Below are 16,386 nucleotides of genomic sequence, written 5' to 3' on the forward strand. Positions count from 1 at the left end.
TTCTTTTTCAGATAACTATTCATTGTAACCCTAAAATGTGACAAACTTTGAAAATTCATAAATAATTGTAGAAAAATCAAATTGAGTGATTCCAAGTTCTATGGAAAGCTCTTTGGATAAACTTTTGAGGAAAATAGTTTCTAGACTGATTGCCTTGAAATTTGAGCCCAGTTTTTTTTTGAAAGTTTTGCTGTTCATTTGGTCATTTTTAGATTTTTACTTTATCTTTGCCTAACTTTGGAAAGACATAACTTTTTGCTCAGTTATTAGAATCAGGCAAACTACCTCTCATTTTAAATAGAAAAATCAGATCTCTTTGCTTGTCAAATTTCATAACCTAAGTCACTTGTTTACTCAAATGGTCATTGGTCAAACTTTGATCCATTTTAGTTGACTTTTTATCTTTTTGGAAGGGTAACTTAATTGACCATTTACTATCATAAAATACTCTCATTAGCTATACTAGCTATTTCGAACATGCTTAGATTATTCTAATCATGCTCGTATACTTCTAACCTTAATCATACTGTTGGCAACTTAAAGCATGGTTATTATTACATTCTTCCAAAATAGAAAGGTTCAAAGCCATATAAAGTCACTATGGCTTACTACTCTTCAAATAAAAGCTAACTCCCTTACTTTGCCCTTGGGTGTTGAAGGCCCTAGGATTTGCTTAAATATTGGGGTAAGATTCTTGGGGAATCTTAGTAGCAATTGTATACATTATCAAGGTCACACAATACATTGTAAATCAAGCTACATGCATGCATACTTTAACTTATGTTCATGCTATGGCAAGGACATATCATCATAAACATTCATGACACTCAATATAACATAAGCCAAGGCATAAATTGCATGGAGACGACATCATATAACATAACATTCTCATCCACCTTGTAGCATAACAAGTTAGTAAAACAGACAGCCATAATCATACAAAATAAAGTGACACTCTAATATAATGGATTGCAAAGCTACCTTGAATGCTTTCCTTCCTCTTGAACTCTTTCCTCTTAACTAGATCTTTTCCCTTTTGTTGTGTGTAGCCTATTAAGCAACCAATGACACAACATTAAGCATTATTACAACTCCATAACTTAACATGACCCCCTAAACCCCTTTTTCCTGATTTTTTTTCTTTTAGGGTTTATTTTTCTAGCTTTGATTCTTGAACTTTATTAGGCCTTTTGATATAAGGTACGGATACGGATCGGCTAGAAACAAGTTAGGAAACTAGACGAACGATCGAAGGTAGGACCTTAAGAGAACCTATCTCTTACAACCCTAGCCATGGAGACACCACAAGGATGATCAGTCCTTGATACAGTCGAGTATTCCCACGAGAATACGAGGCGGCAAGCAAAGCTCACTCAAGAGAAATAAAGTTCTCTAAAATTCATTCATTCAAATCTGATCCCCAATTACAAAAAACGTAGCCTTATATAGGCAGCAAAAGAACAATCTAGAATCAAAAACCCTAGGTCATAAATGCCATAAATGTGCCTTAATGATGATTGACTATCTTGGTTGGCACCAATTAAGGCTAAAGGAAATAGGAAATTACCTTTTCTTGAAGAAAAAGGCTGCTACCTAAAAATAGGAAACTAACCTAAAATATTCTTATGCAATCTTTGACCAAAAGGCCTTATTTAATGCAAATAAAAATGGAAACTTAAAAAAAAGAAATTAAACCATAACTAATACATAAAGACGCCTTCTTGATGCTTCTTGAATATTCTTGGACGTCACTTATGCTCCTCCTCCAAGGCACATGCTTGTCACATGGTATTTTGAGTGAATTCTTCAATCTGGACTACACATGGGCCTTGTACATCATCTTGTTTGGCTTCTAGCAATGTAATCACCATGTTTGGACCCTTGATGGGCTGATTGAGGGATGCTTCTTCCAAATAAATGGGCTCTAACTCTTTAAGATCTTTTATCAAACAATTCAGCGCCTCTTTCATAGATTTGGTCCTTGCTCTTGTCATTGGGCCTACAATGCCTTGTAATGGGTCTTTTAGAATATTGGACTTCCATCTTTTAGCTTGGGCTCCACGCTCCGTGTTTTGGTCTTCCTTTGATGCTTGATCATGCCATGCTCCTCTATCATTCCCTCCCTGCTCAAAAGGATTCGTCCTCGAATCTGCAACATCAAAGAGAGATAAATCAGTCACATTAAATGTAGCACTTACATTACCGTAGGAGCTAGGCAAATCTATTTTATAAGCATTATCATTGATTCGCTCCAAGACTTGGAAAGGGCCATCTCCTCTTGGCTACAACTTAGACTTTCGTTGTTCTGGAAACCTCTCCTTTCGCAAGTGTACCCAAACCCAGTCTCTAGGCTCAAAGACAACCTTCCTACGACCTTTGTTAGCTTGCTTTGTATATTGCTCATTCTTTCTCTCGATGTTGGCCCTCACCTTAGCATGTAATTCTTGCACAAACTCAGCCTTTTTCTTGCCATCAAGGTTAGCTCGTTCACTAGAAGGCAAAGGCAGAATATCCAAAGGAGATAGAGGATTAAAGCCATAAACAATCTCAGATGGAGAGAAAGAAGTGGAAGAGTGAATAGCCCTGTTATATGCAAATTCAATATGAGGCAAGCAGTTGACCCAATTCTTCAAGTTCTTTTGAATTATTGCACGTAACAAGGTAGTGAGTGTTCTATTGACGACCTCAGTTTGCCCATCCGTTTGGGGATGTGCCACAGTAGAAAACAGCAACTTAGTTCCAAGCTTACTCCACAAGGTCCTCCAAAAATGGCTAAGAAACTTTACATCCCTATCACTCACAATAGTTTTAGGCAATCCATGCAATCTAACAATTTCTTTGAAGAACAAGTCAGCAATATGCACAGCATCATTTGTTTTAGAACAAGCAATAAAATGAGCCATTTTACTAAATCTATCCACTACAACAAAGATGCTATCTTTCCCAGATTGAGACCTAGGCAAGCCCAACACAAAATCCATAGAAATATCTACCCAAGGTTAGGAAGGCACAGGTAGAGGGGAATATAAACCATGAGGTTGAACCTTAGACTTTGCATGCCTACATGTCACACATTTAGCACAAACAGACAGAACATCTTTGCGCATACCAGGCCAATAAAAGTGTTCATGCAAAAGAGCTAATGTTTTGTCAACACCAAAGTGACCCATCAAACCACCACCATGAGTTTCTTTTACAAGCAGCTCACGCATAGAGCAATTGGGAATGCACAATTTATCTTTCTTAAAAAGAAACCTATCAGATCTATAAAAGTTATTCACCCCATGCTTTTCACAAGAAAGCCAAATTTTGAAAAAATCACAATCAGAGTCATACAACCCTTTCAATAATTCAAATCCAAGTAATCTAGCATGAAGAGAAGTGATAAGAGAATACCTCCTAGAAAGAGCATCAGCAACAACATTCTCTTTACCTTGCTTATGCTTGATCACATAAGGAAACGTCTCTATGAATTCCAACCAGCGAGCATGCCTCTTGTTAAGCTTACCTTGAGACTTTAGAAACTTCAAACTTTCATGATCAGAGTGAATAATGAACCCTTGGGCCATAAATAATGCTGCCATGTTTCTAAAGTTCGTTTTAAAGCATAGAGTTCCTTATCATAAGTAGAGTAATTCAAAGAAGCTCCACTTAATTTCTCACTGAAGTAGGCAATAGGCCTAGACTCTTGCATTAGAACAGCACCAATACCAATCCCAGAAGCATCACATTCAACTTCAAAAACTTTATTAAAATCAGGTAAACACAATAGTGGTGCATTAGTTAATTTCTCCTTTAGGATGTTAAAAGCCTTTTCTTGTGATTCACCCCATTTAAAAATAACATGCTTCTTAACAAGTTCATTCAAAGGTGCAGCAATAGATGAAAAATCTTTAACAAACCTCCTATAGAAACTTGCTAATCCATGGAAACTCCTTACTTCATTAGCATTTGTTGGGGTTGGCCAATCCCTGATAGCTTTTACCTTCTCTTCATCCACACGGATCCCTTGAGCACCTACAACAAAACCAAGAAACACAACAGAATCCATGCAAAAAGAACATTTTTGAAAATTAGCATACAAGCTATTTTCTCTAAGAGTTTTAAACACCTCACACAAGTGCATAACATGATCATCTAAAGTTCTGCTGTAAACAAGAATATCATCAAAGTAGACAACCACAAATTTTCTAATAAATGAACGAAAAACATGATTCATTAAGCTCATGAATGTACTAGGTGCATTGGTCAACCCAAAGGGCATAACCAACCATTCATACAATCCAAATTTAGTTTTAAAAGCTGTTTTCCATTCATCTCTCTCTTTCATGCAAATTTGATGATAACCACTCCTTAGGTCAATTTTAGAAAATAATGCAGCACCATGTAACTCATCTAACATGTCATCTAATCTAGGAATAGGATAACAATACTTAACTGTTATTTTGTTGATGGCTCTACAATCAATGCACATTTGCCATGAACCATCTTTCTTGGGCACTAGAAGTACTGGAACAGCACATGGGCTCAAACTTTCCCTTACAAAGCCTTTCCTCATGAGTTCATCAACTTGGCGTTGGATCTCTTTAGTTTCTTCGGGATTGGCTCTATAAGCTGGTCTATTAGGTATAGAAGCTCCAGGGATGAAATCAATCCTATGCTCAATTCCTCTTAAGAGAGGAAGCCCATCGGGAACTTCATCAGGGAATAGGTCACCAAATTCCTGCAACAAAGCCACAACACTAGAAGGCAAAGAGGGGTTAAGTTGGTTAGTAGAAAAATAAGCATCCTTGCACACAAGCACCAAGACTCGCTCACTCAATAATGCTCTCTTAACCTCGCTTTTTCTAGCAAATAGACTCTCTTTCTTTTGTTCATTTTTCTGATATTCATTCCTTTTCTTTTCTTTTTTCTGTACTCTCTCTTTTTCACTCCACTCACTTATTTTTTTGCATTCTTTCTCAATCCTCAATTGGTCATCATAAGCTTCTTTAAGCCTAAGAGGCTTCAATACAATGATTTTCTCATTGAAAGGTACAGAATAACAATTTTTGTAACCATCATGATGAGCTCTACTATCAAACTGCCATGGTCTTCCAAGCAAAAGATGTCCAGCAAGCATTGGGACTACATCACATAAAACTTCAGCATGGTAGTTGCCAACAGAAAAAGAAACCAAAACTTGCTTAGTGACCTTAGCTTCAGCACTATCATTCAACCATTGCAATTTATAAGGCTTAGGATGCTTCATAGTAGGTAAATCCAACTTTTCAACAAGTAAGGTACTAGCAACATTGGTAACACTACCACTATCAATAACCATGCTACATACCTTATTCTTTATGAAGCACCTAGTGTGGAAGATGAGCTCTCGCTGCTCTTGCTCTTTATCTTCCTTTGGTTGCATGTTTAGGGCTCTTCTAGCCACTAATGCTTCTCCCTTAATAGGTTCAGCTTCATCAATCTGCAATTCAGAATCAGTCAGCAAAGAAGGCATGTCATCATCACTTTCATCGCTAGAATGCACACTGTCATACTCGCCATTATCTTTGAGAATCATAGCCCTCTTATTGGGACATTGGGAAGCAATATGCCTTTTCCATGACATCTAAAACATTAAAGAGAAAAGGTTCTATTAGTAGAAGAAGTTTTAGAGTCAAGTTTCTTACCGCCATCAATCTTGGGCTTGGATTCCTCCTTGGCTTTTGGTGTGAATTTTGCAACATCTTTAGCCTTAGAATCCTTCCACTTGGATGCTGATCTAGAGTCCCTCCAACCATGAGATGAGGATTTGGAGTGTTTTTCTTTATACTGCTTCTCAACTTTGATGGCTTTATGCACTAGCTCTTCTTTATCAACAAAAGTGTACATCTCAACTTTGTCTCTAATTTCATGCCTTAACCCATCAATGATTCTGGTCATGCTTGCTTCTTGTCCTTCTTGTACTCCAGCTCGCATTTTAAGAAGGTCAAGTTCATGCACATATTCATCTACAGTCATAGAGCCTTGGCCAAACAGTCGTAACTTTCTATTTAGCTCTCGGTAGTAGTAACTAGGGACATACTTGTTGCGCATGAGTTTCTTTAGCTTTGACCATGTATGAGGTGGTCCTTTGCCCTTAAGGCGCCTTTTAAGCTGTAAATCTTCCCACCAAACAATAGCATAGTCAAAAAATTGATATGAAGCAAATTTTACCTTCTTTTCTTCTGGCCAGTCATTCATTCTGAAGATTTGCTCAAACTTCATCTCCCAATCAAGGTATGCATCTGGATTTATATTACCCTTGAAGGTAGGGTACTTGATCTTTGGGTTATAGGTGTCCAAATCACGTTTTTCAGGTCCGCTCCTATTCTTTGAGGATGAAGAACCAGATCTAATCACCTCCTCGTCACCACTACTTGCTTTGGATGCTTTTAGCTCCGCTAGCTCCAACTTGAGTTTGAGAAATTCATCTCTCATGACTCTCATGAATAGCTTAGGATCTGTGTTGAATTCTTCCATATTGGCTTCTTTGTCACTCATCTTGAAATTGAAACGTTAGTGTGATCAAAGAGAAATGAAATAGTAAGAAGGGACCTTACCACTCTACTCGTGTGTTTCACTCAAGAAATTGTAGTGTTACTCGTGTTTAACTCAAATCTGGCTTTTAAATTGATGTAATAACACTCTCACCTTTTACCACTCAAACTTGCCTCCTATAGTATTCTTGATTGAAACTCAACAAAATCAAGAGACAATGTTAGTAAATGGTACTCTCCACAACTAGAATTGCAAGAACCAGAAAATATAAGAGATAAGAAAGGAATATGTGATAAAAGAAGAAGGATAGGTACCAAAAACGTAAAAGGAAGGAAAAGAGGAGGGGAAAAAAACGTAAACAGGAAAAAAAAGAAAAGAAAGGAGAATATGGAAAGCTATGAATTAGAAAAGAAAGGAAAAAAAAGGAAGAAAATATTTAGGAAAGGTGCTACTTTGAAAATAATTTAGGAAATTGGGCACCTTGCAAGAAAAGCAAATCAAGTTAGGAAGGAAGCAAATAGGAAACTTGAAGGAAAAGGAAAGAAGCTCAAATTAAGCAATGAAAAAAAAAAGGAAAGGAAAACAAAAAAATAGGAAACAAGAAGAAATTAGGAAACATGCAAAGAGAGGAAATAAGAACTCTTACCACCCAAGTTTAACGATTTAGGAAACTAGCTGTGACTTGTAATGGAAGCTCTTCTCAATTTTAGGAAACTCATCTTTAACTTTGCAATTCTCAAATCTGCAGCTTCTCCTCTCTTTTTTTTTTTTTTGAATTTTCGGATTTTTTTTCTTTTTTTTTTAGCACTCCTTTTTTTTTTCACAACACAACACTTTTTTTTTTTGCTTTTTTTTTCTGGTACACGAATTTTTTCTCTCTTTTTTTTTTTTGCTGCTCAAAGGAACACAGAAAGTCACAAAAAAAAAACACAAATAGAAGGTGGAAAGGCGAAGAAACAAATTGATGGAAGCAAGGGATGAAGAACGAATGATAGAATTAAGAAGATGAAACAAGAAAACAGAAATAATAGATAAAAGGATAGAACTTGAATTCTAGCAAACCTTAGCTCTGATACCAAATGATATATGGTACGGATACAGATCGGCTAGAAACAAGTTAGGAAACTAGACGAACGATCGAAGGTAGGACCTTAAGAGAACTTGTCTCTTACAACCCTAGCCATGGAGACACCACAAGGATGATCAGTCCTTGATACAGTCGAGTATTCCCACGAGAATACGAGGCGGCAAGCAAAGCTCACTCAAGAGAAATAAAGTTCTCTAAAATTCATTCATTCAAACCTGATCCCCAATTACAAAAAACGTAGCCTTATATAGGCAGCAAAAGAACAATCTAGAATCAAAAACCCTAGGTCATAAATGCCATAAATGTGCCTTAATGATGATTGACTATCTTGGTTGGCACCAATTAAGGCTAAAGGAAATAGGAAATTACCTTTTCTTGAAGAAAACGGCTGCTACCTAAAAATAAGAAACTAACCTAAAATATTCTTATGCAATCTTTGACCAAAAGGCCTTATTTAATGCAAATAAAAATGGAAACTTAAAAAAAAGAAATTAAACCATAACTAATACATAAAGACGCCTTCTTGATGCTTCTTGAATATTCTTGGACGTCACTTATGCTCCTCCTCCAAGGCACATGCTTGTCACATAGTATTTTGAGTGAATTCTTCAATCTGGACTACACATGGGCCTTGTACATCATTTGTTTGGCTTCTAGCAATGTAATCACCATGTTTGGACCCTTGATGGGCTGATTGAGGGATGCTTCTTCCAAATAAATGGGCTCTAACTCTTTAAGATCTTTTATCAAACAATTCAGCGCCTCTTTCATAGATTTGGTCCTTGCTCTTGTCATTGGGCCTACAATGCCTTGTAATGGGTCTTTTAGAATATTGGACTTCCATCTTTTAGCTTGGGCTCCACGCTCCATGTTCTGGTCTTCCTTTGATGCTTGATCATGACATGCTCCTCTATCACCTTTCCTGGGCCTTTCCTACATAATTGTTCATGTAGAATCCATTTATCATATTAGTTTTATGAAAATCCAATCCCTTCCCATTGAACTTGACTTGGCCAAACACTATATATAATTATAGGGAAAAGGATTTTCAACAAAACTAACACGTAATCACTTAATCCTTAACCTTTAACCATGCTTAATCTTAATAATACATAACTAAACCCTTCCTATCTATTTTGATGAAATTCGGGCAACACTTTCCCCTTATGAAAATGACTTTTCATCATAATCAAAATAGCATAAAACCAACATATCACCATTATTACTTGAAATAGAAGAGTTGTAGAAGCTTACCTTGCTTTCAAGTGACCTCCTCTCACTAGAACTCTCCTCTTTCTCTCTCTAAATGAAATTTTGCAAGAGTTTCCCTACTTGAATGGCCTTGCACGAAATGAACATGTGGAGGGGTATTTATAGGCTTCATATTTTCATTAATTCTACACATGCCCTTCTTACATAAGACTTGATCTTGGCCTTCCAATTTTTTACCTATCTTTTATCTCACATGGCCTTGGTCAATCCTACTTCCTTTATTAATCATGTTAAAGATATCAGGGTGTGACATATTTTTCTATTTCTGGGTTAGAAATTTTGGGATGTTACATTTCTACCCCCTTAAAATAAATTTCATCCACAAAATTTTTAACACATACCGCAAGTGAAGTGCTCTGGATACTTACTCCTCATCTTGTCTTCCATTTCCCACGGGGCCTCTTCTTGATTTAGATCTTTCCAAATCACCTTGACTAAAGGAATTCCTTTGTTCCTCAGCTGCTTGACTCTCTGGTCCACTATTTATTCTGGTCTTGCTTCAAATGTCACATCGTTCTTCAGCTCAATCTGATCATATTCTAGCACATGCTCTGGATCCAGATTGTACTTCTTCAATTGAGAAACATAGAAGACGTTGTGCAACTGACTCAAATTCAGGGGCAAGGCCAGTCAATAGGCTACTAGTCCTACTTTTGAGAGAATTTAGAATGGTCCCACATATTTAGGCATCAACTTTCTTGCCTTAATGGATCATCCTACTCTAGTAGTTGGAGATACTTTCAGGAATATATGGTCCTCAACCTCAAACTCTAACGGCTTTCCTCTGTTGTCAGCATAACTCTTCTGTCTGATCTGTTTAATCTGTTCAAAGGTACAATCCACTATGTCTAGACCCCAAACTTTTCTCTCTCTGAGTTTTGTCCAGCAAAGCTGGGATCTACACTTCCTCCCATATAATGCCTCGTATGGTGCCATTTGGATACTGGAATGGTAACTGTTGTTGTACGCGAGCTCTAACAAAGGCAGATATTCATCCCAGCTCCCTTTGAAATCTAGAACGCACACTCTCAGCATATCTTCTAGTGTCTGTATCGTTCATTTTGTTTGTCTGTCTATTTGCGGATAGTAAGCTGTACTGAAACTCAGTATCATGCCCATGGCTTCTTGCACCGCTTTCCAGAATCTCGACATGAATCTTGGATCTCTGTCTAATACAATGTACTCTGGAACCCCATGTAACCTTACGATCTCTTTAATGTACAATCTGTTAACTTCTCTGGCAAATATTTAACTTTAATTGCCAAGAAATGGGCCGACTTTGTTAGTCTGTCAACTATAACCCATATTGCATTGTACCCTGATAACGTACGAGATAGTCCTACTATGAAGTCCATAGAGATACTATCACATTTCCATTCAGGAATATTAATGGGGTTGTAAGGATCCTGAAAGCTTCTGGTGTTTTTATCTTCACTTTCTGGCACATAAGGCACTTTGTCGCGTACTTAGTGACATCTTGTTTCATACCAGGCCACTAAAACAATAACTTGATGTCTTGATACATCTTGGTCATTCCTGGATGAATCGTATACTTGCTTTTATGTGCCTCATTTAGAATCTGATATATGGAACGGATACGGATCGGCTAGAAACAAGTTAGGAAACTAGACGAACGATCAAAGGTAGGACCTTAAGAGAACCTGTCTCTTACAACCCTAGCCATGGAGACACCACAAGGATGGTTAGTCCTTGATACAGTCGAGTATTCCCACGAGAATACGAGGCGGCAAGCAAAGCTCACTCAAGAGAAATAAAATTCTCTAAAATTCATTCATTCAAATCTTCATTTTAAGTACAAAAACGTAGCCTATATATAGGCAACCATAGCACCCTCTAGAATCAGCATCTTAAGACATAAATGCTAGGGATGATGCCTCATTAATGATTATTTGACTATGGGAGGCATCATTTCTTACATAGAAATAAAAGGAAATAACTTAAACTTCAAGAATAAATCTGCTATTTGAAAATAGGAAACTGTAAAATAGGAAACTAATTATAACAAACAGAATCCTAATTAATGTCAATAATATCACTCTTGATGCTTCTTGAATCTTCTTAGACCGTCCAAACGGACCTTCATTGCTATTCACGTCCAGAACCATGAATGGGCCTTTTAGACATCCATTTGGGCTTGAATGGTTGAATCACGTTCTGGAATTCCCATGGTCCATAGCATAATGCATTTGGGCTCCAATTTAAAAGATTATAGCTCCAATGGACTCCTCCATGCATATATAATTGTGTTGGGCCTTCAACAACATGAAAACTGGCTTTAAATGCTCGTTTTGGGCTCTTAGAACGTGTTCTTATTTTTCTCAAGGTCCAAGTGTTCATACTCCAATGACTTATATGCAATGATGGTTTTCAGGGTGGCCTTCCATATGTCACGTTAAGCTCCGCATGTATCCGTGTCATCATCCAAGGAATGATCCATGTCCTCCTCTATGTAAGCATTCTAGAGCTATAAATCCCTTGAACATTCTGGAGGGCTTGCTGGGTTTCTAACTAAGGGAGTGTTATTTGGGCTTCATGACCTTCATATTCAACACCTCCTCGTATGCTATCAGAATCTGCTTTCTGAGATCATTTAGGGGAGGGACATACAATCTTCCTCTGAATTCTATCACTCCCTCTATTAAGATCTTGAAATCTCTTATCTCGTTGCCCAAGACTTTAGCTTGAAGGGTCTTTGCCAAATGATCCCCTCTTTGAACTTCTTTAATTTGTTTCATCATATCAGCATTTGTGCTCTGTACTAATGGCTCATTAGCCACATCAGTTGCCGTCAACTGCATATGATAAATAGGACCCCAGTCTCATATATCTTCTAACAGATCACCCTCTTTGATCATGAGGGTTGCTGCCTGTACTACCTTTCTACTTAAGGTGACAGCCACTACATTGGCCTTTCCTGGATGATACTTGATCTGGTAGTCATAATCTTTTAACAACTCCATCCATCTCTTCTGTCTCATGTTAAGTTCTTTCTAATTTTGCAGGTACTTAGACTCTTGTGATCACAGAACAATTCTATGGTCGCCCCATAAAGATAATGCCTCCATATCTTCAAGGCATACACTATCGCTGCAAGCTCCAGGTCATGAGTAGGATAATTTTCCTCGTGAGACTTTGATTGGCGTGAGGCATCGGCAACAACTCTCCCTTACTGCATCAGTACACATCCTAATCCCTATTTGCTAGCATCTATGTACACTACATATGATAGTGTCAGATCGGGGAAAACTAGTACTGGGTCAGAGGTCAGCCTTTACTTCAACTCCTAAAATCTTACCTCACGTTTCTCATCCCACAAGAACTACTGCTTCTTCCTGGTCAGCTTCTTTAGTGCTTGGGCAATTCTAGAGAAGTCCTGGATAAATCTCCTATAGTAACTTGCCAGCCCTAAGAAACTTCATATCTCTGTCACTATCTTAGGCTGCTCCTAGTTCAATACTGCTTCAACTTTACTGGGATCTATGGCCATACCTTCATGGTTAATCACATAGCCTAGGAATTTAACTTCTTTTAACCAAAACTCACATCTACTGAGCTTGGCATAGAGTTGTTTCTCCCTCAATGTACTTAGCACAATTCTCAAGTGCTGCTCATGCTCCTCTTAAGTTTTGGAGTACACTAGTATGTCATTGATAAAACTACTACAAACAGATCTAAGTATGGTATGAAAATCTAGTTCATGTAGTCCATGAAAATAGAAGGCACATTCGTCAATCCAAATGGCATTACTAGGAACTCATAGTGTCTGTATCGGGTCCTAAACGCAGTCTTCAAAACATCTCCTATCTTTATCCTCAATTGATGGTATCTCAATCATAGATCGATCTTTGAGAATACCAGTGCTCTTGCCAGTTGATCTGACAGATCATTGATCTGCGACAAAATATATTTGTTCTTTATCATCACCTTGTTTAGCTCTCGATAGTCGATGCATAGCCTTAGACTACTGTCTTTCTTTTTCACAAAGAGTACTGGAGCACCCTAGAGAGATACACTTAGTCTTATAAAACCCTTCTCTAACAATTCCTCGGTTTGCCTCTTTAGCTCTACCATTTCATTGGGAGGCATTCGATATGGAGCTTTGGATATCGGTCTTATCCCCAGTACAAGGTCAATCGCGAACTCCACTTCTCACTCTGGCAGAATTCCACTGATCGATGTTGGAAATACTTCTAGAAAGTCTTTCACCACCAGTATCTCTTTGATTCCTTCTTCTACCTCTGCTTGAATCAAGAAGAATACAAAATATCCCTGCCATCCATGCCATAAACATCTACTAGCTTCGGCTTCAGTTATGTAATTTAAGCTTACTTCTTTTCTAGGGATTAGTTCCTTAGAGGGCAATACTAATGTTCTCTTACTACAATCTAGAAGTATGTTGTTGGCAGACAACCAATTCAAACTAATTATCACATCAATATCACAGAAAGGCATGCATATCATATCAATGGCAGTGCAACAATGCTCATAACAGACCACACAATTCAGGCATGTTTTAGAAGTCATAACTTTAGGACTAATAGGAGTGGAAACAACAATATCATATGGCAAGGTATCAACAGTCAAACCCAATCGCCCAGCACAGTCATGTGATATAAAGGAATGGCTAGCACCCGAGTCAAACATGGCATACACAAGGCAATCATTGATAGTGATCATACCTTGGATCATGTCAAGTGACTTATGAGCCTCCACCTGTGTAAGGGCAAACACTTTGCCTTGGGTTTGCTGCCTTGCCCCTTTCGCCCCTTGCAGCATTCCCTTGAAAAGTTTCCCAGCTTTCCACATCTATAGCACACATTTTAGCCCAATAAACATGGCCTGTCGCCATGGTTCTTGCTGCATTTCTCACATTCCTTGACCTTTTGTGTGATATCAAACCCCTCATGGACGTCTGTTCCCTTTTTCTCATCTTTCTGCTAAAGCGAGGCCTCCTCCTCTTCTTATTCTCATTTTAGCCCAATAAGAGGTTCCTTCTTCACTTGGCCTCAGTGGGGGTCTCTCAGTTCTCAAAGCTACTGGCATCATCCCTCGATGATTCTGACTCGACTCAGTAATATGGCAATTTTCCACTGCCTTATTGAAACTCTCTATCTGTTGAGGTGCCACAAACTCCCTCAGTGCAGGCTTTAATCCTCTAACCAACTTCTCCGTATTCTATCGTTCATCATTAAGACGTTTCAGATAAGCAGAATAATGGGACAAATGAATGCGCTTTGCTAGGTAGTCATCAAAGGTTTCATTATTCCCCTGTTGCAACACTAGAAACTTAGCTTCCATTTTATGTTGATCTGATTGGGGAAAGTACTTTTGGTAGAACCCACGTTATTGGAGTATTGTTGGCTTGTAGTACCAACTCAATGTTGTTCCGCCACGGATCAACTTTTTTCTCCAGCTTATAGACTCAGCCTTGACCTCGGATGAACATCCCATCATCTGAAAGATCTTCTCCAGTTGGGTAATCCAATCTTCAGCTATTTGTGGTTCCAGTGAACCATTAAACTCTGGTGGATTGTGCTTGTAGAATTTCGCAATCCACTGCTGGATATCTCCTTAGTTCTCAGCGAGTCCTGCTTGCTCTTTAGGTACTTACTGTTGGACTTGTGGAGCTGCTTTAGTTTGTGTTTGCTTAGGTTGTTGTAATTGAGCAATCACTGCTGCTATAATCACGTCTCTCTCTTCTTGTTGATGTAACTGCATCTCTTGTACTTGTTGTATGACTCATTGTTGTTCATCCAGCCTATTCATTACTTGCTGGATAGGATCCATATGTGGTTCCCCAGGAGTGTTTCTCACTCCTCTCCGTGTTCTCACCATTTTGTTGGTTCTTTAGTTAACTATGGGTGAATAAAGGAACTTCTCAATCACTTATTGTAAAAACATACTTCTTATATTTATATAATTAGCATTCGTAGAGCAACAAAAGGAATATGCAGGGTTTTTAGCAGTTAACTATCTTGCATACAGCCCAAAAGTATTTATACTATGTATAATGTAAGTCTAATACTAGTCGTGACCAGCTCACAAAAAAGTAGACCATACAAAGGTCTAAATGGCCCTGACCATCTCTAGGAAGGTATATATGGGTAGGTGATCACATATCTCTTTGACTCCATCATCCCATCTCCATGTCCTGGGAATTACATGATACAGGGCTAGGATCCAATCATTATCCCCTAGGGTATGATCCTCCCTAGTCACCCAATAATAAAAGCTCTTAATATCCTCTAAGAACCTCAAGTACACATCCTCCTGGTGCTCATAGGGCATAATGAAATAGCTCCTACACATCAGCCTCAAGTACACAATGGAATTCTTTCTTAATTTCAGGTATAGGGATCTGACTTGGACCCGCTCCATTATTATTGGGCATCCCAATAATTACCGGTACATCATTAGAGACAATTATGGCTATGTCTCTCTCCAGAGCCTTCCCCTTAAGACCAAAGTAATCTATATGGACAGTTGAGGAATTGGTGCTAAGCTCTCTATACCTCTTAATATCCTCATACCACCACATCTTGTCATACTACCATGGATGTTGCTCACTAGGCATGACCTTGCTAATGGTCTCTCCTGATTTTTCACTTTTACCATCACAGATAGCCATCACCTAAACTTTCTGCAATCTAAATGACCAGATAAACTCATTAATGAACAGTATAAAATGTTTTCCTCAAAATTCAGAGTAGAGAACTTTAAGTTTAAAATTTAGGTTAAGGTGCGGATTTAACAACCATGTTTTACAAAAAGGAAAATTGGCACCATTTACTTTTGAAGGGTGCTAAAGTAGACACAAACATTAAAAAAGAGTGCTTTTTAACCACAGTCGTTGAAAGGCCTAACGTTGACGGTTACAAGGATGGGGGTGAGAAAAATTTGACCTAAAATGATGAAGTGGTAGGGAGTAAATAGTGACGTGGCAGAAAGAAAATGGTGATGTGGCTGAGACTAAGGTGATGTGGTTGAGACCTAAAAATTGGATTAAGTGTGAGGCGCGAAATCAGACATTAAGAGTAGGAGGCAAAGCGTCGATGGGGTAAGGAGAGAACGAGAAAGCTGAGAATTGAGATTCTTGTAGGGTTCTGAATTGGGAAACTGAAAACATGAGAAATCGAGATAGAGGGTTAGCAAGTATGGTCCATCGAAGAGTATGTGATCGAAGATTCTTGAAGGATTACGGATGAGGGAACAGCAGATTCTTCATAGGTAAGCATCGATTTAGACAAAAAGTTGTTGTATTTTTAAGTTGAATAGTGAAATGGCATCGAAGCCCTTAATAAATTTGGGGATTTACTTGTTGCAGTGCGAATGCCAACAAACAAGGGTGATAATGTTCCTGTCGAACCGGGCAATGTTGACGCAAATGGAGGAGACGACACGGAGGCCAAGAAGTACGAGACATTGGAAGAGAAGCATGCGAGGCTACTTAAAAAGCTGAGTCAAATGTTTGATTTGGCAAAAACGAA

The 16,386-nt window shown here is 38.3% G+C and overlaps 1 protein-coding gene across 1 annotated transcript; it reads right to left on the bottom strand.

Annotated features, from left to right (window-relative positions):
• Nucleotides 1-5,556: 5,556 nt before the first annotated feature.
• On the bottom strand, nt 5,557-6,522 carry LOC114754056 (uncharacterized). Its single transcript, XM_028942791.1, has 2 exons — nt 5,897-6,522; nt 5,557-5,608 (listed from the first exon to the last, which is right to left on the bottom strand). Exons 1-2 carry the CDS (start codon nt 6,520-6,522, stop codon nt 5,557-5,559), a joined length of 678 nt encoding a protein of 225 aa, XP_028798624.1.
• Nucleotides 6,523-16,386: the final 9,864 nt, after the last annotated feature.

This window comes from Neltuma alba, unplaced genomic scaffold, assembly GCF_004799145.2.
Source record: "Neltuma alba isolate B1F8T4 unplaced genomic scaffold, ASM479914v2 tig00010056_pilon, whole genome shotgun sequence".
Lineage (NCBI taxonomy): Eukaryota > Viridiplantae > Streptophyta > Magnoliopsida > Fabales > Fabaceae > Neltuma > Neltuma alba.

Coding starts and splice junctions, on each gene's coding strand:
- LOC114754056 (XM_028942791.1), bottom strand. CDS start 6,522: ATGAGTGACAAAGAAGCCAATATGGAAGAATTCAACACAGATCCTAAG. Junction 5,609..5,896: donor AGAATCATTGATGGGTTAAG/GCATGAAATTAG, acceptor TTAATGTTTTAG/ATGTCATGGAAAAGGCATAT.